Source organism: Theropithecus gelada, chromosome 8 (assembly GCF_003255815.1).
Source record: "Theropithecus gelada isolate Dixy chromosome 8, Tgel_1.0, whole genome shotgun sequence".
Classification (NCBI taxonomy): Eukaryota; Metazoa; Chordata; class Mammalia; order Primates; family Cercopithecidae; genus Theropithecus; species Theropithecus gelada.
The window spans coordinates 37,893,999-37,919,403 of NC_037676.1; the positions used below are offsets into that span (position 1 = coordinate 37,893,999).

Here is a 25,405-nt window from a genome sequence, read left to right on the forward strand (position 1 = left end):
TTTGGGTAATATAATTTGTTTATGTTTTTTAGACTTCCCTTAGTTTTTAAAAAAATATATATATGGCATCCTTGAACTCCCTTAAACTTTTTTATTTGTATAAATTTATGGGGTACCAGTACAATTTTGTTTCATGTATAAATTATGTAGATGAACCCCTTTAAATTCTATGTAAAATCTGTGTATGAGCATATTTCTGGGGAGAGTCTAGTTTCTTCATGACCCATAAAAATTTAATAAATACTGTCTTAGGGTATAGAGATTATGAATTAAAAGTTTACCAATTGTTATGTGATAAGCAAGGTTAAGGTCAGTGTGGTACAGAACTTTCAAGACAGAATAGGATCATCTGTTTTAAATTTTTTACAGAAAATTGCCACCTTTAATAATGTAAAAACAGTGATCAGGAATGATAAAGCAAGAAATTCTTAGGAAAGCTACAAAATGATAGAATGTATCCAGGGAAGTTACTTTAACTGCGATAGCTGGTTTTAAATTCAGTTATTATGAAGTAAACTGTGAGTGAGTTCTACCTTGTTTCTAGAATTTGTAAGTTATTCTGAGTAACAGCCTCTTCCATTGAGTTGGCCACACTGCCCACTTTTGATTTTATATTTCACAGTTCTTTTCAACTTAGATTGCAAAGGATGGGAACCGAGTTTTTAAAACCACTTACAATTTGGAACATTTCCTTTTATTCCTGGCGATTTGGGAATGCAGAAGTGTGGCTGGATCTCTGATTGCCGCAGCCCACAGGGAGAGATTTAGTACCGTCCTTTTTGAGAGAATGTGCTAAGTTTCTCTTTGCTCCCATAAATCATGTCCTAATTTTGTAGAAGTGTGTTTTTCTTTTCAAAGGCATAAGGCTCCTTGCTTTATCTCACCTAATCACGAAGAACAGTTTTACGGAAACTTGTATGAAATCTTAATTTTATTAGCATGGGCTGGTAAATGCTGATTTTTAGATTGGACAACTCTGCCAGGAGGAATAGCTCAATTCACACATCTGATGCCGCTGGCTTTCAAAACATAATTGGAATAAAGAAATTATCGCACTGCATATACTGTCTCTGGAACATAATGGAGACACAAGAGGGCTCATTTCAAATGACTAGGTTTCTGCAAAACAAATATAATTTTGAGTTTACTCCCCCTACTGAAAATACTCATACAGTACTCCAGGTTGGCAAAATTTATTCTGCATTTAAATTCAGAAAGTCAGAATTTCAGTGTGTATTACAATCCATGGCCATTTCTATTTCTGCTGAAGATTTTCATTGTTCAGCTTCAGTTCTCCTTGCATGAAGACTCAGGGTCACAAGAGGAATGTGGATACAAATATTCACTTTGCTCAACTTGTTGGGTCCGCTTGCTCCAAAGGACTGAAGATATAGCAATGTACAGAAAGGAAGACTATGGAAACCCATCCACAGCTTATAAACTCGTCACTATCCTTTATGTTTTGTGCATGAGGAAAGGAACAAATTTGATTCCCACAACACTTTTTGCTTGTCATTTCGTCTGCAAGGTAAAATCTGGTTTGAAATTCCAAAGTCTGAACAAGCCTTCTTAACCAAACAAATGCCCTCCAAAGAGGGAAAATAACGTCAGGTCTGATATCAAAGAAGAGTTTTGAGCCTGTAGAGATGAATTAAGAAGACAGAGCTTTCACCTGCCTCCCTGGGCCATGACGGCAGCTCTTTTTAGTAAACAGTGCACCAGTTGCTGCCATCACTTGGCATCAGCCCTCCAGTAATTAGCAAAATAAGGTCAACAAACCACCAAATCCCAAGTCCTCCAAGTGTCAACAGCTTCCCTACTGCAGTGCCAGTGTGTCCCAAACAGAATCGATCCACGCCAAAACATCCCAGGAAGAAGGAGTAGAGTAAAGTGGTTATGAAGTAGTGTCCGGTATACCTAGGTGAAAAGAACGAAAAGGAAGATGTTTTACTGCACAAAAATTTAAACCCTTAAAGATTAGTGAATTTAACATGAGTGATGAGAAGGTGCAGTGGCCCCTCTGTGGCCTTTTATCCTCCATTTTGTTTTCTTTTACAATATGGTCAATGAGGTGAGAGGATCAGGAAAAACCAAAGTTTATTATACTCCTAGGTCCTAGAGACAGGAGGCACATCATGTTACACAGGGCTACCTGACAAAGATAACAGCGTAGTTGGAAGACAGAAGCGAGGGGAAGGCTTTTGGCCACTATCTTCATTGGGGTTTCTGCAGGAAAGGCAAGACAGGGCAGGACAAATAGTTTAGAATTGGCTGGTTTGAATAACCTCAGCCGGCTCTAAGGTATAGGAGTGGTCCCTGGTTGCCTGGCACTTGGCCCTGAGAAGATTAAGGCAGAGGAATATTATTTCCTGGGGTGTACAGGCCAGAAACAGAAGATATGTCTCTGGACTAGTTTGCATATCAAAGGCATGCTCCTGGTTGGACCCTTTGCTATCTCTAAGAAATGACTAGCTTCAGGAAGGGCAGTCTCTTCACAGCCAGAAAGGTTTTTAAGATGTCAAACATCATAGTGCACAATAATTTAAAAAACTTTTTGACCATGTCGTGGTAGCTCATGCCTATAATCTCAGCACTTTGAGAGGCCAAGGTGGGAGGACCACTTGAGCCCAGGAGCTATAGGCCAACCTAGGCAACATAGCGAGATCCTGTCTCTACCACAAAAAAAAAAAAAAAAAAAAAAAAAAAAAATTAGCCAGGTGTGGTGGAGCACACCTGTAGTCCTAGTTACTCAGGAGGCTGAGGTAGGAGGATCGCTTGAGCCCAGGAGGTCTGTTTGTGCCACTATACTCCAGCCTGGGCAACAGAACAAGACCCCCATCTCCAAAAAAAAAAAAAAAAGCATTTTTTATAATACACCCTCTTCACCTTTACTTTACTCTCCAAGAATCTCTAGTTGGTAGAGGGTCTCAACAGAATACTTGCTAAGATATGGAGCATCTCTAAGAACAAATACCGACTTTTGCAGAGTTGGATTGGACAAGAAGTCATCAAGCACATTTGCACAACAGGCACCATGGTAGGAGTAGGAGTCTGGGCTCCCATCCTCCTCTGTAGAGGCTCTTTTCCTGAGACTCAGCTGGCTTCCTGCGTGTAGTTCTCTAAGGTAAGGAAGCACTGTCCTTAAATGAACACTTGGTCTCCAAACACTCTTTCCTGTTGTTTTGTGGCAGTGAAAAGCAAGGACTTCTTCATAAGGCTCTGCCCTTAGCCACTGTGCTGACACAGCTGCAGTTACTCTAATATTACTAATCATAGCCATAGACTCTTTCCATTAGCAAACTGTATAAGGCAATTCTGTGCCTTCAAGCAGAATTTACAGAAATGACTTGATCCTTTACCTTTAAGATAAACTGATTTTCAGAGTGTGGAGCCTACACTTTTTATAATAAAACCTTTATTCTTGAAATACTAAGGCAATTTGCACAAGATTTATATCTATCGTAAGAATTTTGGGGCTAGATCATCTGGCCTAAAATTCTGTAGATGAGGGATAAACTGAGTGCCCAAAGGCACTTAGCAAGTTGGAGAAAAGAGACAGTTAGAGCTTCACCTTCTGGGCTTAAGTCCAGAGTCCTCTCTACTATAAACATATTGCTTCTATAAATGAATTATGCACAATGGTAGCCATAGACCCTCTTTGGTGGTTAAAAAAAGTCATATCAAAAAATAACAACGAGCTGAGCACAGTGGCATCATGTGCCTGTTGTCCCAGATACTGGGGAGGCTGAGGCAAGAGTATTGCTTCAGTCCAGGAGGTCCAGGCTGCAATATGCCGTGATTGCACCACTGCACTCCAGGCTGGGTAACAGAGTGAGACCCTGTCTCTTAAAACAAAAAATAAATAAATAAGAAGACAAGGAAAATGGCTCTACCTCCAACCAAGTACCAACTACTCCCATCAAAGTAACACTTACTTTATACAAGGTTTATTTTCTCGTAGGAAGGTCCTAGGACTGGCACACTCAATTCCATCTAAGGCATGGCACTGGACTGAAGTGTGTTCCACGTCGCTGTAGGCCTGACCGCCAAACTGTGGAATAACAACCAAGACCAAAACCAACTCACCAGAGCAAGTGACACAAACATCTATCTTTATATTCACTAATAAAAGAATAAAAGTTGCCTCAGGACTACAATTATTCCAACAAGGGTGAGGTACAGCTGTGCTCAAGGGCAAGGAAATTAGTGACACACTTCATGTGATTTTAGATGAGTCCATCTTAAATGTACATTGTTTTAAATAAACTCCTGTTTTCTTCTTCATGACTGGCTTCTTCAATAATATAGTAAAAGAAAACACTCCAAAAACACTCAATGTCATTAAAGGCTGTTTAGAAGAGACAAACACAATGCTTTACTTATCCCAATTTACAGGAAAAACAGCATACAACAGCATTTGGGAGTGGGTATTTAAAAAGTCACTGCCTATTAGAGGTCTCTTTTATATCTATTAAAAATGAATAGAATTAGGAAATAACTCAGGATATTAACTGACTCAGGACTTTATTTAGGTCATAAATGTGTATTATCTGATATCTGTGGGACATCTGTAAATTTAAGTTCCAGCCAAAAATTTCAGAACTGGGCCTTTTACCATTGCTTAACTGAATTCTAGCCAAGAAATCACAGATATTCATTTTTTACTAGTACCTTATATCAGTGCTCATTACTATTTGCATCGGTGAGTTCCTCAAAGGGAAGGAACTGGGAAATAATGCTACAGGATAAACTCAATTTTTAATTAAAATGGGCAAAAGTGATCTCTATACAATATTAACTCAAACTTTAATCAATAATTATCAACAGAGTAAAATTTCATTGTCCTAAAAAATATTTATCTATACATGTTTTCAGTAAGAGTTGCTCTTTTAGTCTTATTACTGTCAGGTTTATTCCTCTGTGTCTGATTTAGTACAAAAAATGCTTTCCCATCATTCTCTTAACACCTGACCAAGTCTTGACTTGTATTATGCGGCATAATAGGATGGTGAGTCCATGGTGGGGAGGAGATACATCAACTTCACTGGTTATTTTTAGAGATAGATTAGGAACTGTACACTCAGCTTTAGGGATATTATTAATAAAACTTAATAGCTTTTTTCCATTCCAAGAAGCCACTGTTAACCAATGGCTTCCCCTGGAATGCTTTAATGTCCTACAAAGACATATACTGATAGACCCTATATGACATATACTGATAGACCCTATCTATCTCCTAAGGGCATGGTGGAATCTGTTTGCCTGGAGAAAAGAAATGTCATTGGCAAGAGAAGCTCTGTCCCAAATGCATGTGTAACAAAGATACTGCCCAATCCATCATCAGTGTTGCGAAGTGCACAGACTTTGTTTTGCTCTTTCAGGAAAAGTGCATGCCTTGGAGAGTCGGGGTGACATTTTAGTTTCAAAATCTGTCAATGGCCAAAGGAACCAAAGACAGGTTGGTCTTTGCACCTAGGTGGTTTTGGCACAGAGATTGTTCCTTCACAAGGAAACCAAATATCTTGCTCAGTCACTGACCCTGGCCATGCTGGAAATTGCCAGTAACGGTCTTTCTGACGAAATTCTTCAAAAAACTTTGTACCTCTTATACTTTTTATGTAACAGCATTTAGACATTCCTATTTCTTATTGAAGGGTTTGCTCTTACAACAAAACAAAAACTCACCTTGAGACAACCATAACCAAGTTCCTGGGATGCAGTTGCATTTCCAACATGATCCACTGGGTCTTCACATTCTATAAATTCATCAGGTCTGTAATTCACAAGATCATGATCATTATCATCATATGGTCTTTGCAAATCGCTGTTTGCATGCAAGTAATCAAACAGGCAAAAGACATTTCTTCATCAAGTTTTCTGGGGTTCAGTTTCACCCTGCTGACCCCTTTCCAAGCCAATTAAACTGAAGCACAGCAGGTCAAATGGACAGCCACCCAAATTAACCTTTTGTTGGAGAAGGGAGGTGTTTCTGGTCCTGTTTCTATAAGGATTCTACTTCTGCCACGGTTTCATCTCTTCAGTAGGCAAACAAGATTCTGGGGGCAAAAATTAAGCCAAAGAATTCTCAGTCCTCTTTGCATCTCTCAAATGCCTTTTCTTGTTTGATCGAAAAGAGATGTTAAAAAATGGCATGATTCTGCAACGGTAAGAATATTGATTGCTTTTTTAAAAAGTGCCTTGTAGGCAGAGACAAGTCGTTTATTCTATTTATGCCTTAGTACTGGCACCGAATCGACCGACTAATATTCTCCTTGGGCTAAAGGGCGCAGGGCAAAGAAAGCACAGCCTCATGCCTTCCTCCAGAGGGTATATGATGTTACTCCTACCCAGTTCTCCTCTTTGGGGATCCCAAAAGCTCTGTCACTGACGCACAAGGGTTTTCCCTGCACGGGCAGTGAGAAACCTGGTTCATGGTATTTGCCTTCGGAATGACCACTGGGTCCTCAGAGGGGCAGGGTCTGAAAAAACGCAGCATCTCCCCCAACCCTACCTTCCCTCAACACCCATATATCCCTGGCACACCCTCCACGTCCACCCGCCTCGACCACTGGTAGCTTACAGGTAAGAGCAGAGGATGACCGGAGAGTGGGGGTCGCCATATTCCCAGTTCGCAGCACCCCCGGGGCCCTCCGGGTGGGCGGCGCCAGCGGATGTGAGCTCAGGCTCAGCGGTCGCATTTTGCGAGTGGCTCCGAGACACACAATGCAGCAGAAGTAAATTCCCCAGCAGCAAAGCCGCCTGGCCGCACAGAAGTAAGTAACTAACCGGGCAACCACCTAGCACCATCTTCCCCGGCCCTGGAGCGGAGACCCGGCCTCAGCCACAACCCAAAGCCAGCAGCACAGACCCAATCACTGCGTGGTCAGGCCTTTCCGCGTGGCCCCGCCCGCGTGGCCCCGCCAAACAGCCAATGGACGCGCAGCTCGACGCTCCGCCCACCTCCACCAACCAACCAGAAAAGGCCGAGCAGACGGGCGGGACTGCACCGCCCTACGCTTCTGCTTCTCGATTCCTCTTCTGGTTGTCATGCTCCTCCTTCTTTTGCGCCGAATGCGTCCTCCAATCGGATCCGTCGACTCCCTAGGTGGGCGTGCCCGGCAGCCGAGGGGGCGGGGCGGATATGACTGGCGGACCGACTAGTGCTGGTTGCCACGGCCGATTTAGAAATCCTATTCTCGCGCCGGGGACTGGGTTTTTCCCTACGTCAGCGCAGCCAGGCGATGTCGGGAGCGAGCTCGGACCGAGGGCTGAGTTGCGTCAGTGCCGCGCGCGTGCTCGTCCCCGGGCGCGCGCGCTTCCCGGCCAGCCTTGGGGCCCCGGCAGGGTTGGAAAATGATGGAAGAGGCGGAGGCGGAGGCGACCGAGTGCTGAGAGGAACCTGCGGAATCGGCGGAGATGGGGTCTGGCGTGGGTTCGCCCTCGGGGACCCTTCGCGTCCGGTGGTTGCTGTTGCTTTGCCTGGTGGGCCCAGTCCTCGGTGCGGCGCGGCCAGGTGGGTGTCCGCCCCCCGGGTCCGTTGGGACGGCTGTTTCCTAGGGACGGGGCGCACGGAGTGAACCTGTGGTGTCCGGGAGTGGAGGGGCCCGGCCTGGGGATCGGACTCTGGGTCGGGGGGCGCGGCCGCTCCAGGTGTGTGCGGCAGGGGTCGCACCCGAGGCTCGGGGTCTGGCGCCCCAAGCCCTTCTTGGCCCGGGTCCTCTGCCCGGCGCCGCTTCCTCCGTGTCCTGTTCGGTGGAGCGGTTCCCGGCTTCCCCCATCCCCCGCCGCCTCGCGCGAAGCCGGGTCCCCCAGACGCCCCGAAACCCACGCTGGGGCGGGCGCTGGTCTTGGCGGGCCGGAGCCCTGCTGGCTGGGCGCGCCTGCGGGCGTTCAGTCCTCCAAAAGCCTGCAGGGAGGGAGCTGGCTCTCGCTCGTGGAGTTAATGTCGCTTGGAAAGAGACTGGGAGATGAAACTTTTGCTGCAGGTTATAATTTGAAATTTTGACGTTCATGGTATCCTTGGGTCAACACAGCTAAATTTAGTGATTGAATAAAGGTGGGTGGTAGGACGCTCATTTCTCTTGGGTCATTTTTGTAGTAAGAATATTTTGTAACCGATGTGCTATCTTTCTGTATAGCCAAACTGTTTTTTAAAAATCTGTTTTTATTGGGTTCGTACTGTGTTAAATCCGGACAGATAATCCCTGCTCTGTTGAACTCACAGGATTATTGTAGGAATTAAGTCATTTGTGTGAAATCGTTTTTGAATTGTGAAACTGCCCTTGACTATATAAGATACTTGTATTGGAGATGCCCAAACATAGTGGAAGCAAATTGTCAGCACGCTGGCGTCTTTCTGTAAACAGGTTGTTTATTTTGGATTTTGTATGAGATAATTGTTTACATGGCTGTATTTTCTCTATCAGCGACAGAGGATGATGGAGAATGGGAGTTTTTACTAAATCATTGATTGAGAGTTATTCAAAGGTGATGATAGAAGATTTCAACGCAGGACTGTTGACCTTCAGGAAACTAATTACTTGTTTTTCTTATCTTTGGCCGCTTCATTTGAAATTAAGTAAATTTGCCCCGGTGTGGAAATGTTGAAGCTCTGAAAATGTTTTGAATGGGAAGTTGCCAAATTTCTTCTGGTTAAAACTACTTTTCCTGTGATATTCTAGATGGTTAACATTCACCGATGTTTAAAGTGAAGACGATTATACATCCGGAGTTTTATTAATCTGTGATTTTTTGTGTGTTTGTAAATGTAAATAAGACTGTATTTTTAAATGTTAATATAAATGTCAGTCATTACCGACCTGCATATAGATGAATGGAATATCCTGATGGTGTTTAACTGTGCTTTTGGCCAGCTCCTCATTTCGGCATGTGTATGCTTCTTCAAAGTTTAGCCACCGTTTCTGGAACTCCTGTAAACACCACACAATTGCTTGTAGAGGGGCAGAAGGTGACCAAATACGCTAAGTGCATCTGAGAGATTGGGGAAGGATTTTTAGAGAAAATGATATTTGAACTGAGCTACATCGGTGATTTTTCAAGTAGAATAGTAGGAATACATTCTAAGCAGAAGGAAGTTTTTCCAAGAGTAAGAGCCGGGGGTGGGGGGGGTCGGGGGAGCGTATGAAAGAACATGACTTGTTAGGAAATGATGAAACTGTCAATATGACTTCATGCAGACTATAAGAGGGAGGGATGGAAGATCAAACTAAGGTAGGTTGTTACCAGTTGGGAAGAGTCTTCTATGGGGAACTAAGGGGTTTGGACTTTACCCTGTAGAGAGTTCTTTGGGCAGTGGAGGTTTTAAGTAGGGATGTGACCTAATCTCATTTTCTGTTAAGAAAACAGGCAATACCGTGGAGGATAGAATCTAGGAAGGAGAGACTAGAGGCTGGGAGACCGGTTAAGAGGCTTTTGTAATAGTGTGCAGTAAGTCAACTCTTGTTTCTCTTGGGGATGTTCATACAAAATCAGCTGACCACATTTTTGCACTACAAGATGTTTAAACCGTGCGCTGAAACATTTTCCAGGATTGAAAGAGGAATTTGAGGTACCAGGCACACATCAGTTACATTAGGAGTTAAGTAGGTTTTACAAGATTTTTACTACCATTTATAACATTGTCTCAATGAGGAAATGCAGTATCATTTCCAAACAGCTGACTTTAAGTAAACTTTTTTTTTTTTTGTTTTTAAACTGATAAAGGTAACTGTGTCATTGTAAAAAATAACAAGGGGAATCAGGTATGAAACCTCTTCTGATTTTCTGAGGTAGTAATTATGATGAACAGATTTAGAAATTTTTTTTAAACAAAGACTGGCATTCTAAAGAAAATGAAAGCTTACTCATGGTGAGTCACTGTAAAATGATTTGTGTAGTAAGAACTTAGGTCCGTATTAATCTCTTTTTTATATGCCAGCAAAATATTTGAATTTGATATGTTTGTGTTTGTGCTGATAGGAGAATGTAGCCTTTTACATTTAAGGATGATTTGGTTTTCAAACTTTTAAGTGAAAAAGAAAGCATGTATAATTAAAATATGTATAAACCCAGTTGCTGGTTTCCAAGACAGTTTTCAAAAAGCACTTGAAGCTTTAACTTACCAGATTTATATTTGCTGTTTGTTAAAAATCCTGGTTTATAATAGAATTTATTATGGAATCCCCCAAAAGATGCAAGCTCTAAGTAACTGGAAGCTTTTTCTTGGGAAAGCTCAAACATATGACATAGCCTCATATTTCTTTTTCCTCTTTGATACCTAATATATACTGGAGGCTTGGAGTGATGCCATCCTTTTGAGTCAGCGCTATGGGACTGCCTCATAAATGAATGCAGTCCTTTTGGTATCTCAGTAGCTAATCCCTCAGTCTTTTTTTTTTTTTTTTTGAGACGGAGTCTCTCTCTGTCACCCAGGCTAGAGTGCAGTGGCGCGATCTTGGCCCACTGCAACCTTCACCTCCCCGGTTCAAGCAATTCTCCTGCCTCAGCCCCCTGAGTAGCTGAGACCACAGGCACGTGCCACTATCCCCGGCTAATTTTTTGTACTTTTAGTAAGATGGAGTTTCACCATGTTAGCCAGGATGGTCTTGACCTCTTGATCTCGTGATCCGCCCACCTCAGCCTCCCAAAGTGCTGGGATTACAGGGACGAGCCACCGTGCCCGGCCTCTCTCACAGTCTTTGAATGGGTCTAGTGTGGACCCAACTAAAGTTGGATAGCACAATGTTGTTTGTATGTTGAGAGATTATTGTAGTTTATTTTCCATTTCATGTTGTTATTTTAATCAGATTATTTTCCCTAAGCGATCATATGTGGGACACTGGTTGAGTCACATCTTTTTTTTTCTTTCTGAGAGACAGGGTCTTGCTCTGTTGCCGAGGCTGGAGTGCAGTGGAGCAGTCATAGATCACTGTAACCTCGAATTCCTGGGCTGAAGCAATCCTCCTGCCTCAGCCTCCTGAGTAGCTGGAACTGCAGGGGTGTGTCACCATGCTTGGCTAATTAAAAACTTTTTTTGTGTGTGGAGAGGCAGTCTCGCTCTGTTGCCCAGGCTGGTCTCGAACTCCTGGGCTCAAGCGTTCCTCCTGCATCAGCTTCCCAAAGTGCTAAGATTACAGGTGTGAACCACCACGTCTGGCCTTAAATCACATCTTTTAAGAGTGAGCTAGGGAACCTTAGAATTTAACTTAACTTGGTCAGTTTTTAAATATGGAGTTGTGTTTGTATTTATTTATGTTTATAGTAACGTAAGTATTGAGTTGCTAAACCTTATTGGAAAAAAAGAAAATGGTATCACCCCTAGACATGTTATATTATAGGGCAGAACTCATTCCCATTCATGGAAAATGTCCCATTCCGTTTGATGAATTGTTCTTTTCATGAGATTTTTCATGATTTAAATCATTTTAGGGTGATTTTAACCTCTTCCCTCTAGTAGTGTAGAATCTTCATACGAGTAGACCCCAGGAGAGCCTGTTTCTGATCAGTCTTATTGAAAGGTTTAGGATCCTGTTGTGAATATATCTTGGGCCTAACCTCCCATCCCAGCTGCTTAAGAGAAGTGATTAAACAGTCTGTACATAGCAATACAATGAAATATGATTTTGCTATCAAAATGACAAATGTGTGGGCTATGTAGATTTGTAGAAAAATTGATATAAAAGATGTTAACCGTAAAAAGTAAGGTTGACTTTTAGTCATATGTGATAATTACAACTATGAGAACTATGTGTGTTTAGCTATAACAATCAGAAGAGGTTATTTATTCAACACATATTTTATTGAATACATATTGTACCAGTGCAGGAAATACATGATGAATAAGATACCGTGCTTGATCTCAAAGAACTTAAATTCTTTACTGGAGGAACTTAAATTGTCTAGGACATTAAATCTTAGAAATGGGTGGTTTTTTCCCAAAGGGACACTTAAAACAAGTAACATAAGCCATTCTTTTTAAATGTAAAGATGGGTAAATGTTTAAGAAAAGTATAACACTAAAAAAGGTAAGAGTGTATGACATAGTCATAGAAATTATAATTAAGTATGTTTGAAGGTAGTTTTCTTTTTTTTTGAGACGGAGTCTTGCTCTGTCACCCAGGCTGGAATGCAATGGCTCGATCTCGGCTCACTGCAACCTCTGCAAGAATCACTTGAGGGTTCAAGCAGTTCTTCTGCCTCAGCCTCGCGAGTTAGCTGGGATTACAGGCACGTGTGCCACCACACCTGGCTAATTTTTGTATTTTTAGTAGAGACGGGGTTTCACCATGTTGGCAAGGCTGGTCTTGAACTCCTAACCTTGTGATCCACCTGCCTTGGCCTCCCAAAGTGCTGGGATTACAGGCGTGAGTCACCATGCCCGGCCCAAAGGTAGTTATTAATATATGGTATGTATTTATCCGGAATTGACCTGGTGAATACTAGAATGAAAAAAAAAAAAAAGGCAAAAACTGCAATTACTTTTGCACCAACCTATTATATGGCTCGAAATAACAGTGCTTTGTAGATCTAATTGAAACAATTTTTCTAGAAGAAATACTTTGGAAACAGAATTAACTTATTTATCCTGAATGTGGAAGCCAGGTTTATTTTATTTTCTACAGTGGAAGCACTTAAAAGTGGCTGTTTATGTAGTAGGCAGGAAAAAAAATGAGAGAAGCCCATGGTTTGGAGTTCACATTTGTTTGCTTTGCAATTAGGTAGAATTCTCTTTTTTTTTTCTTTTTTTTGAGACAGAGTCTTACTCTATTGCCCATGCTGGAGTGCAGTGGCACAATCTGGGGTCACTGCAACCTCCACCTCCTGGGTTCAAGCGACTCTTCTGCCTCAGCCTCTCGAGTAGCTGGGACTACAGGCGTGCACCACCATGCCCAGCTAATTTTTGTACTTTCTTTTAGTAAAGACGGTGTTTCACCATATTGGCCAGGCTGGTCTTAAACTCCTGACCTTGTGATCCCCCCGCCTTGGCCTCCCAAATTGGTGGGGTTACAGGCTTGAGCCACCGTGCCCAGCCACAATTAGGTAGAGTTCTTTTAACTCACTTCCCTATACTACAGTTACGGTTATGAAAAGCGTGCTCAGACTTCCTCTAAAACACGCTACAGAGTATAGAAAGATCTAAGGAGTTAGAGAAAGAAAGAAGGGCAGCTAACACCTTTTGCTTTCTTTAAGATTAGACATGCTAAGTTTCATGTTTCAATGGTTCATGTTTTCTCTTCAGGCCATTTTTTCTTTTTTTTTAGATGGAGTCTCCCTCCGTCACCCAGGCTGGAGTGCAGTAGTGCAGTCTCAGCTCACTGCAACCTCCCTGTCCTGGGCTACAGTGGTTCTCAGCTCATTGCAGCCTCCCCCTTCTGGGCTCATGTGGTCTCGTGCCTCAGCCTCTCGAGTAGCTAGGACAACAAGCGAACACCACCAGGCCTGGCTAATTTTGCATAGTTTATAGAGACGGGGTTTCACCATGTTGACCAGGCTGGTCTCAAACTCTTGATAAAATAAATGATTAATTGTGGCATTTTGGTTTTCAAAATGAAGATTGTGTTTAAAATGCAAAAGAAGGAAAGAAAGTTATATGTAATCTTCCTATATTTAGCTTTTATTTTACTTCGTTGGCAGTCTGGGTAAACAATTCATAGAGGACAGAAGACTTGGTTTCTAGTCTTGGCCTGAAACTTTTAGCTGTCACAGCTGGGGGATGCTATTGGCACCTAGTGGATGGAGGTCAGGGATGCTACAAAACATTCCACAGCACACTGGACAGCCCCTTTACAGGTTGGAGGTTTATACAAATAATGTTAAAGCTCTTTTTTTATATTAACGTGGAAAAATGTTATTTTGGTTCCCATGAGAAAGTGCTATTTGGAATTAAAAAAAAAAACAACTAAAGTGAATTGGGGGAAAATCTATGCAGGATATGAACAGGAAACAAGAAAAAAACCTGATCTAGAGATAAGGAAGGAATTTTGGGAAGAAAACACAGGAAGGAGGATTTTCATACAATTAGTATGTATTATTTTGATCGCATTCCTGAAGTATGTGCATTTGTTATGATGTTTTGGAACTTTTTACGGCATGGCTTTAATTCAGAAAGTGGTTGCTTGGATTTTAGAAGCAAGATGTCAATATCAGAATAACAGCTCTTACATACAGAAATTATTTCAGGGTGCTATGATTTTGAAAACCTTTTAAAAATAAATGGTTAGTTATGGCATTTTGCTTTTCAAAATGAGAATTGTGTTTAAAATGGAAAAGAAGGAAAGAAAGTTACATATAATCTTCCTATATTTAGCTTTTATTTTACTTTGTTGGCAGTCTGGGTAAAAGAGTCATAGAAGACAGAAGACTTGGTTTCTAGTCTTGGCCTGAAACTATAAGTAAACTAACTTTGCCTGTAAAGTAACTGAACCTGTTTCAAAATGAAAGCTCTTTAAATACCTGCCTGCCCATAAGAACTACAGATGCTTTCTTTTTGGAGGCATTTCTTTTTCTCTGTTATGTTTGCTTCTGAGTTGTAATGAAAACACTTCAGTTTGGTTCTATATTGTTTAGCTTCTAGTGTAACAGTTGTCTGTGTCTATCAGCATATATATTCTTTCTTTTTTTTTTTTTTGACAGGGTCTCCCTCTGTTGCTCAGGCTGGACTGCAGTTTCTTAATCATGGCTCACTGCAGCCTTGATCTCTCAGGCTCAGGTGATCCTTCCACTTTAGCCTCCTGAGTAGCTGGGACCACAGGCATGTACCACCATTCCCCACTAATTTTTAAATTTTTTTGAAGAGACAGGGTCTTGCTCTGTTGCTCAGGCTGGTCTTGAGCTCCTGGGCTCAAGTGATCCTCCTGCCTTGGCCTCCCAAAGTGCTGGGATTACAGGGTTGAGCCACCATGCTCGGCCAGCATATATAATAATCTTGTCTGTAATGATTTACTTAAAGATAATTTTTTTTTTTAAAGTGAAAGCATGTTTATTAAGAAAGTAAAGGAATAAAAGAATGACTACTCCACAGGCAGAACAGTGGCATGGGCTGCTCAGCTGAGTATACTGATAGTTACTTCTTGGTTATATGCTAAACGAGGGGTGGATTATTCATGAGTTTTCTGGGAAAGGGGCAAGGATTTTCCTGAACTGAGGGTTCCTCTTCTTTTTAGACCATATAAGGTAACTTCTGGGCATTGCCGCGGCACTTGTAAACTGTCTTGGTGCTGGTGGGAGTGTCTTTTAGCATGCTAATGTATTAGAATTAGCATATAGTGAGCAGTGAGGACAACCGGAGGTCACTCTCATGGCCATCTTTGTTTTGGTGGGTTGTAGCTGGCTTCTTTACTGCAAACTGTCTTATCAGTAAAGACTCTGTGACTTGTATCTTGTACTGACCTCCTATCTCATTCTGTGACTAAGAATGCCTGACCTCCTGGGAATGCAGCCCAGTAGGTCTCAGCCTTATTTTACCCAGCTTCTATTCAAGTTGGAGTCAGTCTGGTTTGAATGCCGCTGACATATTTTCCCTCATCCTTTTACATGGGAACCTTAATCCTAAGGATTGTAGAGGGACAAAGATCTATCTTCTGTGACTTCTTCAGGCTGAACAGGGGCAGTCATTCCTGCCTAACTGTAGGGTATCCTGTATCCAGGGTAGAGAGGAGCTCGGTCACACAACGTCAGTATGCTGAGGGCCATTCACAACTCTTTGAGTTCTGTTGAGTTCACAACACAAAAGGTGATATCTAGAAGATTAATAAGATTAATAATTAATAAGTGTTCAATTTAAGAAAACATTCAGTAAGCTTATCCTGCATTCCCACACAGAGATTACAATAGCAATATATTTCATGACAGTAAAGCAAAATAAGTAAAATTATTCCAAGTAAACTAAATAGAAGGGTGTTCCATGAACTGGGCAGTTGTTGGAACCAAGCTGATATAGGGTCATTAACTGATTCCAGTATATGCCCAGAATTAGAATACTGATCCAGATGTTAACATTAGCCATCCCTCTTGTTTCTTCTGAGCTGCAGTTAGAGGTCACTGATTGGTTCACTGAAATAAGCAGAGTCAGTTCAAATTGCAGGGAAAAACTCAAAAACAACTGATGAGACTAGAATTTAATGACAAGTGTACCATAGTTCTTGAAACATAATTTTTCTCTTTCCTGTCCCCAATTTGCATTAAAAACAAATCATGATAGGACTGATAGGATATGATAGTTTGCAAAATAAGCTTTAGTCTTATTATACTTCACCTGATTATTTGAAATAAGTGCAGTAAGAATAATTATTTGCCACATAGGCACTTTTTAATTGGCTTTGATGCAACTTTGTTCCATAAGGAATCTCAGATAAGACTTTTTTTGAAGCTGAGCTCAACCATGAGTTTGCACAGTTAAATACAGGTATGAGTTGGGTAAATTCCTCTCCTCTGAGGTCCCGAGATAACTTGGTGCACCTGGGCCTGTAGATAGTGACATTCTTTATTTACAACAGATCAGGAACTTTGTACAGGGACTGTGTAGACAAGATACATGGCCACTTTTCTCAAGGGGCTTTTATTGGTTCTGTAAATCAAGTTTGATTCCTTAAAGGAAAGCACAACATTCCAGTCAAAACTTGGTAAAATAACCAGTTTCTCCAGTTGTGTCCTGTTGCAAAAGAAAACAGATTCTTAAAGAAATATAAGATGCTGATGGGTAAAGAGTTTAAAAGCTGTTTATACATACGTTATATTGGATATGATATAATTTATGGTTTCTTGCTTGCAGCTGTTTGTATCTTTATTAATCCCAAACCAGACAAAGTTATAAACATTTTATATACAATGTTATCGTGGAAAAAGTTAGATGTAAGTAATTCATCTTAATCTATATTTGAGAAATCTGAGGTGTATAAGGAAACTAATGAGTGAATGAACATATAGATTGGATCAAAGGAGGAGAGTATGAGAGTAGGGAGACCAGGTAAAAAAGTATAGTCATCTAGAGGTGAGGTTAGTAAGGGTTAAGCCATTAGTAATAATGCTGGAAGAAAAAGAGGTTGTGTTGGACTTGTCGAGAGATTATGTATTGGACTCCAACATGGTGTGTCTTCCTAAGAGATTTGTGTTGGCAATTTTGATTATACTCAATTTGGATTCAAGTGATGACTTTAGAACCCAAGCCCTGCTTAAGAAATCATGATTCCGTGCTGATAGACTGAACAGAATTGGAAGTGGGAGTAAGTCTGCATGACTTTCAGAGTTCTTAACTGTTAACAAATTTTGTATAAAGTTTGTGTTTTTGTGATGGATTAATGGCTATAATTTGAGAGCATGGCTACATTGTTGAGTATATGTTTGTTATATTTGTTAGAGTTAACCCATCAGATATTAAAAGTACCTTTTCCCACTTACAGTCCTTGTCCATTTAATAAATGTCTTAGTCTGTGTTGCTATAAAGGAATACCTGAGACTGGGTAATTTATAAAGAAAAGAGGTTTATTTGATTCACTGCAGGCTGTACAAGAAGCATGGCACAGGCATCTGCTTCTGGAGAGGGCCTTAGGCTGCTTCCATTCATGGCATAAGGGGAAGTGGAGCTGGCGGGTACAGAGGTCACAAGGCGAGAGAGGAAGCAAGAGAGATGGGGGAGAGAGGCTCTTTTTAACAACCAGCTCTTGAGGGAACTAACAGAACAAGAACTCTTTCCCCTTCCCTGGCCCCTCAGGGAAGGCGTTAGTCTGTTCATGAGGGATCCACCTCCATGACGCAAACACCTGTTACTACACCTCACCTCGCAACACTAACACACTGGGGGTTAAATTTCAGTATGAGATTAGGAGAAGTCAAACATACAAACTATGGCAGTAGGTATTTAGTAATATCATCTGAGAGGATGTTATTCATGCTTGGTGAGGGGGAGGAATGGGAGATGAGGGAAGGGTGCTAGACTCTAGGATGTCTTCCCCCATTTCCCCACCAAACAGTTCTTTTCTTTCTTCTTGTGTTCATGCCTTAAGATTTCTTTTGAGAAAAAAGGGTTAGGGTTTATAGCTAAAAATGTTTGAAATGATTGCTATGTGTATTTATAATGTTTGGATAAAGAGTGGTATACTTTTTAAAGAAAATACATTTTCCTCCTTCATACTTACCTAATGCATTGCTATTTTCATGTATTAATACAACTTTATATAAAAGTACTTTTATTAGATGCACATTATAATATGGGAATGTAATATGGGAATGTCAGGTGATTTTTCTGTGATTTGAACATTCAGCTTTTGATTTTCATTATATTGTGTGCCCACGTAGTTTTTCAGTTTCACTTATTATATTTGTTATTGCCTTTTCTGTAGGCTTTCAACAGACCTCACATCTTTCTTCTTATGAAATTATAACTCCTTGGAGATTAACTAGAGAAAGAAGAGAAGCCCCTAGGCCCTATTCAAAACAAGTAAGTTGTATCTTGAGAAATAATGTGTTTAATTTTTTTTCTTTTCTGTTTTAGCACAGAGGTGTTATTTGTAGCAGTGATCAGTTCAGTGAGTTATTACTTGGCTGTTACTTAGCATAGCACAGCTGTGTTAGTAAAAGCAACATATTGAGCCTTAGTATCCTTTTTTTTTGAGATGGAGTCTTGCTCTGTCGCCCAGGCTGGAGTGTGCAGTGGCGCAATCTCGGCTCACTGTGACCTCCGCCTTCTGGGTTCAAGTGATTCTCCTGCCTCAGCCTTCCGAGTAGCTGGGACTACAGGCATGCGCCACCATGCCTGGCTAATTTTTTGGTATTTTTTTAGTAGAGACAGGGTTTCACCGTGTTGGCCAGGCTGATCTTGAACTTCTGATCTCAGGTGATCCGCCTGCCTCGGCCTCCCAAAGTGCTGGGATTACAGGTGTGAGCCACAATGCCCAGCCAGTATCTTTTTTTTTTTTTTTTTAAAAGACAGTATGATCGACTCGAAACATAACAGAATAAAATAGTTAAAATAGAATTCTATCACTAGGGTAGGGTGCTGATTATATACATTTTAATTGACAGGCAATGGTCACAGTGATTTTTATTATAATAAGAATTATAATTCTTATTATAATTATATAACCTGACTCAGTTTGTGATAGCTAGAACACTTTATACTATATCTTCACTGACAGTGGAGAGTGCTAATGTGTTAAATGCATATATTTTATATTAGGGAATATTTACGAAAATACAGGTTTTATTTCCATATTGGAAGAAAGTAACTGTGCTGTTAATGGGGTAATCAGTGCACAAAAATTATTTTTTGTACTATTCTTTTGTAAAGTTTGTTCAGAAATAATCTATTTGGACTTTAATTTTATAAGTCTTTCAACTTTATAAAAGTATAATTACATTTTAGTATAATTTAACAACAGCAGGTAATAAAGCATAGAATTTAGCTTATTCTGAATTATATTAATACCTGAATTGCTGATACACTCAGAAATGTAAGGCAGCTTGCCTGTTTTTTAGGGAGTGGGCATTGTAAAAAGAACACTGGAGTTGAGGATCAGGAACTTTTAGTTTTGGTCCTCCCTGTGAGTACCACCACCTACTAATTGGGTTGGTCACTCAACTCCATTTACTTCTGTCTAACTGAGGAGTAAATGACTCTAAGATCTCCTCTGTAGAAGAATTTATACATTTTACTTGTTTTTGGTTTGAACTGGACAGCCTACTGTTTGATTATGTTTTGTCTTAGAATAGAGTTAATCAGTTAATCTCTGTTTGGGTGCGATCTCGGCTCACTGCAGCCTCTGCCTCCTGGGTTCAAGTGATTCTTGTGCCTCTGCCTCCCAAGCAGCTGGGACTACAGGCATGTGCCACCATGTCCAGCTAATTTTTGTATCTTTAGTAGAGATGGGGTGTTGCCATGTTGGCCAGGCTGTTCTCAAACTCTTGGCTTCAAGTGATCTGCCTGCCTCAGCTTCCCAGAGTGCTGGGATTACAGGCACGAGCCACCTGTTTTCCTCCTTTTCTTCAGTGAATGGTAGACTTTCAGCCTAGGGACTGTGTTTTCTACTTTTTTGTGTCTCTGATAGTATCTTCATTTAGTACTTCCCTCATTGATACTTGGGATTGTCATAAATATCTGTCATTTTTATGCTTTGGTAAATATTTGGAGAAGTGATATGGTCAGTGCATATTGAACTGGATTTTGCTCATTCAACAGTGAATGTGATTTACTCATTCAAAAGTGAATGTGATTTACTCATTCAAAAGTGTTTATTGAGTTACTATTGTATGCTAGGTACCATTTAGCTATTGGGGATATGGCAGTGAACAAAACAGACAAAAATGTATGCCCTTGCATGAATGCAATCTTGTATTCTATGGAGCTTGCATTCTAGTGAGTGGGGGACAGAGAGAGACAAAACAAAAACAAAAACAAAAAACCCCAAAACCAAAAATGTATATAACTTCAGATGGTGATAAATGCTGTGGAGAAAATTAAAGCAAGAAAAGGGATGGGAGGCTGGATATGGTGAGTTGCTGGGGAGAGGATTGCATTTTTCAGTAGGATGGCCAGGGAAAGCCTTACAAGAAGGTAGCCCTTTAGTAAAGACCAGAAGGAGGCAGGTGAACAATCCAGGCAGATACCTGGGGGAGGAGTAAACTATCACAAAATAATCTTTGGTCTCTAAGATTTATTTTTATTTCTTTTTATTTAATTAAATTAATTAATTAATTTATTAATTTATTTATTTTTGAGACGGAGTCTTGCTGTGTCATCCAGGCTGGAGTGCAGTGGCCGGATCTCAGCTCACTGCAAGCTCCACCTCCCGGGTTTACGCCATTCTCCTGCCTCAGCCTCCTGAGTAGCTGGGACTACAGGCACCCGCCACCTCGCCTGGCTAGTTTTTTGTATTTTTTAGTAGAGACGGGGTTTCACCATGTTAGTCAGGATGGTCTCTATCTCCTGACCTCGTGATCCGCCCGTCTGGCCTCCCAAAGTGCTGGGATTACAGGCTTGAGCCACTGCGCCCGGCCCTCAGATTTCTTTTTAACAGACATAGCAGTGATGTTTTTACGTCATGTGATTGTCTAAGAGAGAATGATAGAAAGGCACATGATAAAGCTGTAGCAATGGAAAGAGCTTGGTGGTTTTGATGGCCCACTGGAGATTGAGGTAGATGATGAAGGGTTCTTGGCGTCCCACGCGGGATGTGGAGGTAGAATGACAGGATCCGTAGTTTGGTCTAGCGCTTAGAAGTCAGAGGCAGATGTGCTGTGGTGAAGGGGATGATGCTGTTTCTTGACAAAATGTTAACCGAGCCTGGAAACAGTAGGGAATATTAAGTAGACACTTCTGATAATGTTAGTTGTCGAGTCCCTTCCTGACTTTCTTTTTTATTAAAGAGCTAAGGCAAAGTCAGATCTCTTAGTTCCAGAGATCACATTAAGCACTTGTGGCTAATGGCATGGTGAGTTACTGGGGAAGTTGTTTCAGAGTTGCCTGAGGTAGAGAAGATGATCCCATGAATTGGAGGATGTGTATATATGTTACTTTAATTCCTTGACTCTAAGATGTCATCAATTGTGAGACACACTATATTGTTTTATGTACCACTAATAAAGAGACAGAAGTGGCCCAGCGGGGTGGCTCATACCTGTAATCCCAGCACTTTGAGAGACCACATGGATTACCTGAGGTCAGGAGTTCAAGACCAGCCTTACCAATATGGTGAAACCCTGTCTCTACTAAAAAATGCATAAATTAACCAGGTGTGGTGGTGGGAGCCTGTAATCCCAGTTATTCTGGAGGCTGAGATGGGAGAATTGCTTGAACCCGGGAGGCAGAGGTTTCAGTGAGCCAAGATTGCACCATTGCACTCCAGGCTGGGTGACAGAGTAAGACTCCGTGTCAAAAAGAAAAAAAAAAAAAGAAAAAAAGAAAACAGAAGTGGTGCTGGTTAGACTGCTGTGCCTTTGTATGATGTGTCCTTGTTTCAGGGACATTAATATGAGGGAAAAAAGCATGTTTTAGAATTGATGAAATGAGGTAAGCCCTGTAATTCGTATCATAAAAGGAGTTGAATTTCTTTTCAACTTTATATAACCAGAACTAGGGATAATCTCTGGAAACCAAGAGTGTCATTTCATTTAGACAAAAGCAGGAACTGTCTTATACTGTAGGTAATACATTGATGGACTTGAGAAGATAATCCCTGCAGTTATAGCTGAATTAGAAATGAATTTGAGAAGAGTTAGATAGACATGAAGGTTATTTTCCATGATCAGTTATGAAAGGAAGGAAAGGATAACCAGAGTATATTTTTTATTATTTAAGGATCGACACAAAGTTCTTCTGTTAAACTGTTCAGCCAATACCAAATTATTTTAATTCAGAATGGAATTTCCTGCATCTTATAAATGAGATGTTGTTGAAAAGTAATTTTCAAGATGATGTTTTATTCTTCTTTTCTCCTTCTGTGCATTTAGGTATCTTATGTTATTCAGGCTGAAGGAAAAGAGCACATTATTCACTTGGAAAGGAACAAGTAAGACATTTAATTTATTTTGGCTTTTCAGTAATGTTTTTCCAATAGTATATTGGTTTTGTTTCTAGTTTGATATGGTTTAGTGGATCCTGAACCCTAGGATTAAGCAGATTTAGCTCTTCATATCTGTGCTGCACAGTGGCAGCTGGCTGGGCAGGCAGTAACTTCCAAACAGGAAAGAAGGCAGAGACCAAAGCCAAGCACCCCCCAGTTTATTCTTTCCAAATGCATCACTAAGGGAGCAAAGGCTACACATGTGTGGGGGAGTTGGGGAGAAGGGGAGCCTGCAGTGACTGGACAGGGTCCAATTATTGGAAAGACTAAGGTTCCACCGGCTACTCCCATGCCTACTCACATAGACTTTAATAAAGGTAAAGGATATAATGCATCAGGACAAAGAAAGTGCAGGCAGTCATCAAGGCACGACCCCCAGGGTCCTTTTTCAGTTGTACAGATGTGCTTTGCCTCCAGATTATGAACTGCTGAGATATGTGTGAGGCATCATATTTTCTGGGGAGCCCAGGCACAAGTTTACTGAAGATATCTTTTCTACCTCGCTGATCATGTAGCTAAAGTCAGGCTGTGTACCTAACTAAATCAGATAAAAACCTTCCATTTGTTCATTTCTAGTCAATATAGACAGGCTGGTCCCGGGTGCCTCCAGGGGAGTTTTGAACTTGAAATGACATATTTATGAATCACACACTTAGCACATTGCATCCCTGACCTGTCCATAAGGCCTGGAGATAAGCATACAGCTGCTGCAGTCCTGCTGCAAGAGAACCTGATCCTCATAAACATGCTTGATGCCACTGAACCTCCTTAACATGGAGTGAGGCTTTGGAAATCAGGAATAATTGTTTCTTTCAACAGTTGAGACAGAAATTTGCCTCCATACTTAGGAGTTTAATTCTTATTTATATAGAACTTTTAGAAAAGAGTGTAAAAAACCATTTATTTTTCTTCTGTAAATATGGTATCCTGTCAGTAACCCAGTTTTTACTTTTCCTGTGAGTTGTGTCTGAAAACTTCAGGGACATTATTTATGTTGCCTTAAGTTTTTTGCAGCTAGCATTTTATGACCATTAGAAAAAATGTGTAGCTTAATGTTACATATTATTTATGAGTAATGTACACTATTTCAGAGTTGTCTGTTTATCAGCTTTTTTTTTTTTTCTTCTTTTTTTTTTAAGAGACAAGGTCTTACTCTGTTATCCGGGGTGGAGTGCAGAGGCATGATCATAGCTCACTGCAGCCTTGAACTCCTGGGCTTAAGCAGTCCTCCCACCTCAGCTTCCGGAGTAGCTAGGACTATATGTGTGTGCCTCTATGCCCAGCTCATTTTTTATTTTTTGTAGTGACAGGGTCTCACCATGTTGCCTAGGCTGGTCTCAGACTCCTGGCCTCAAGTGATCCTCCTACCTCAGCCTTCCAAAATGTTGGGGTTACAGGCGTGAGCCACTGCCCGCCTGTTTATGAGCTTTTAATTTTATAGTAGCACATTTTAAAATAATAATTTATCTGGTGAAAATTCTTATTTACTCCGGCTCGTCTCCTCTAGAGATAATGCCTTGTGAATCATATCCTTAGTTGTAGATAGATAACATATATTTAAATGGTATTTTATTTCTCTTCTAGAGACCTTTTGCCTGAAGATTTTGTAGTTTATACCTATAACAAAGAAGGGACTGTAATCACTGACCATCCCAATATACAGGTAATATATTTTCCTCATGATCCCATAGCAAATTTTAAAACAATTATAATTTAAAAATGAGTTCTGTATAGGCACTCAGGACTGTTACATTGCACAGCCCCACAGGGCACCTTTAACATTATGATATATGGGTTATCCTGGGAAAAGTGGGTGCATTTCTGTGGACTAAGCTGTACCTTACAGCTCTCCCGGTACTCAGTAGTTAAGGTTTTTTTTTAAACACTAGGAAAATAAATCTTCTATTTAATGGTAATCCTCACTGATGATGGGGAAAATTTGATATGTTTTGAAAATAGGAGTTTTCGATTTTTTTGTTGAAAGTTAATATCTGTAAAAGTGAACTTATTAAAACATTTAATTCATCGTTAATATTTAGTAAAGAAAAACACTCGTTTGGTGTTACATGTTCTAATGTTCTAAATTTTTTCTGAAAATAAGTCTTTCCTAAAAGAGGTGTGGTCCTGTCTGGATCAGAGAACAGAGTACTCCTGGGGACAGAGCTGGCCAGAATACCGAAAATAATTGGCAGATGTCAAATTTGGCTTTATGTGTTTATTACTAGGCATAAACATTTCTAGTTTTGTTTGAGTGTTTTACAGTCCTTTTTGGCACTTAGGTATTATACATTTTTTTTTTTGCCATGGTTTTCATGAGAAATCTTTATTCCCATTACATGTTTTTTTTTTTTTTTTCTTATGTACTTTGTAATACTTTACTAGGTTGAATTGTTTCTGTTGGTTGTGCACTTTTTGCAGCATTCTTCAAATAAATAGGAGGCAAAAAAATCTTTATTTTAGATTAATTATTAGTACTTACAAAAACCAAGGAACTGCTGACTTAGGCCTATCCTCTTCTGGTCCACTATCTGATTTCTTTATCTTAGTGCATTATTGGTCCATTGTTTAATAGCAAATTAGTAGAGGAGTTTGAATTTACCTTACAGCATATACACCAGATAGAAAATAACCCATCCATCGAGTCATGCATCCAACGATTACCAAGGCAGAAGGCCAAACACAGCGTAATTTATGTCACTTGACAAAAGCTGTAATGGTAAAAGGCATTTTTTTCCTTGTAGAGGTTTCTTGGCATACTTTCTTCGGACATACACTGTTCGGGCTTTAATTTTGACTCATTATTTGCTGATGAAACTCTTTTTTTTTTTTTTTTTTTTTTTTTTTTTTTTTTT

The 25,405-nt window shown here is 40.5% G+C and overlaps 2 protein-coding genes across 4 annotated transcripts in view; one reads left to right on the forward strand and one right to left on the reverse strand.

The window, feature by feature from the left end:
- Nucleotides 1-913: 913 nt before the first annotated feature.
- TM2D2 (TM2 domain containing 2) lies at nt 914-7,032 on the reverse strand. Its single transcript, XM_025393704.1, has 4 exons — nt 6,581-7,032; nt 5,686-5,773; nt 3,936-4,051; nt 914-1,917 (listed from the first exon to the last, which is right to left on the reverse strand). Exons 1-4 carry the CDS (start codon nt 6,805-6,807, stop codon nt 1,704-1,706), a joined length of 645 nt encoding a protein of 214 aa, XP_025249489.1. The 5' UTR covers nt 6,808-7,032; the 3' UTR covers nt 914-1,703.
- A 260-nt stretch (nt 7,033-7,292) lies between these two features.
- ADAM9 (ADAM metallopeptidase domain 9) overlaps nt 7,293-25,405 on the forward strand; it is a 113,026-nt gene continuing 94,913 nt past the window's right edge. For all 3 annotated transcript variants that reach the window (XR_003120784.1, XR_003120785.1, XM_025393911.1), the window contains exons 1-4: nt 7,293-7,513; nt 18,336-18,433; nt 22,441-22,499; nt 24,138-24,216. Coding sequence is in view for 1 of the 3 variants with exons in the window: in XM_025393911.1 (XP_025249696.1) it covers nt 7,417-7,513; nt 18,336-18,433; nt 22,441-22,499; nt 24,138-24,216 (333 nt within the window). In the remaining 2 variants the exon portion in view is untranslated. The remainder of the gene's footprint in view (nt 7,514-18,335; nt 18,434-22,440; nt 22,500-24,137; nt 24,217-25,405) is intronic.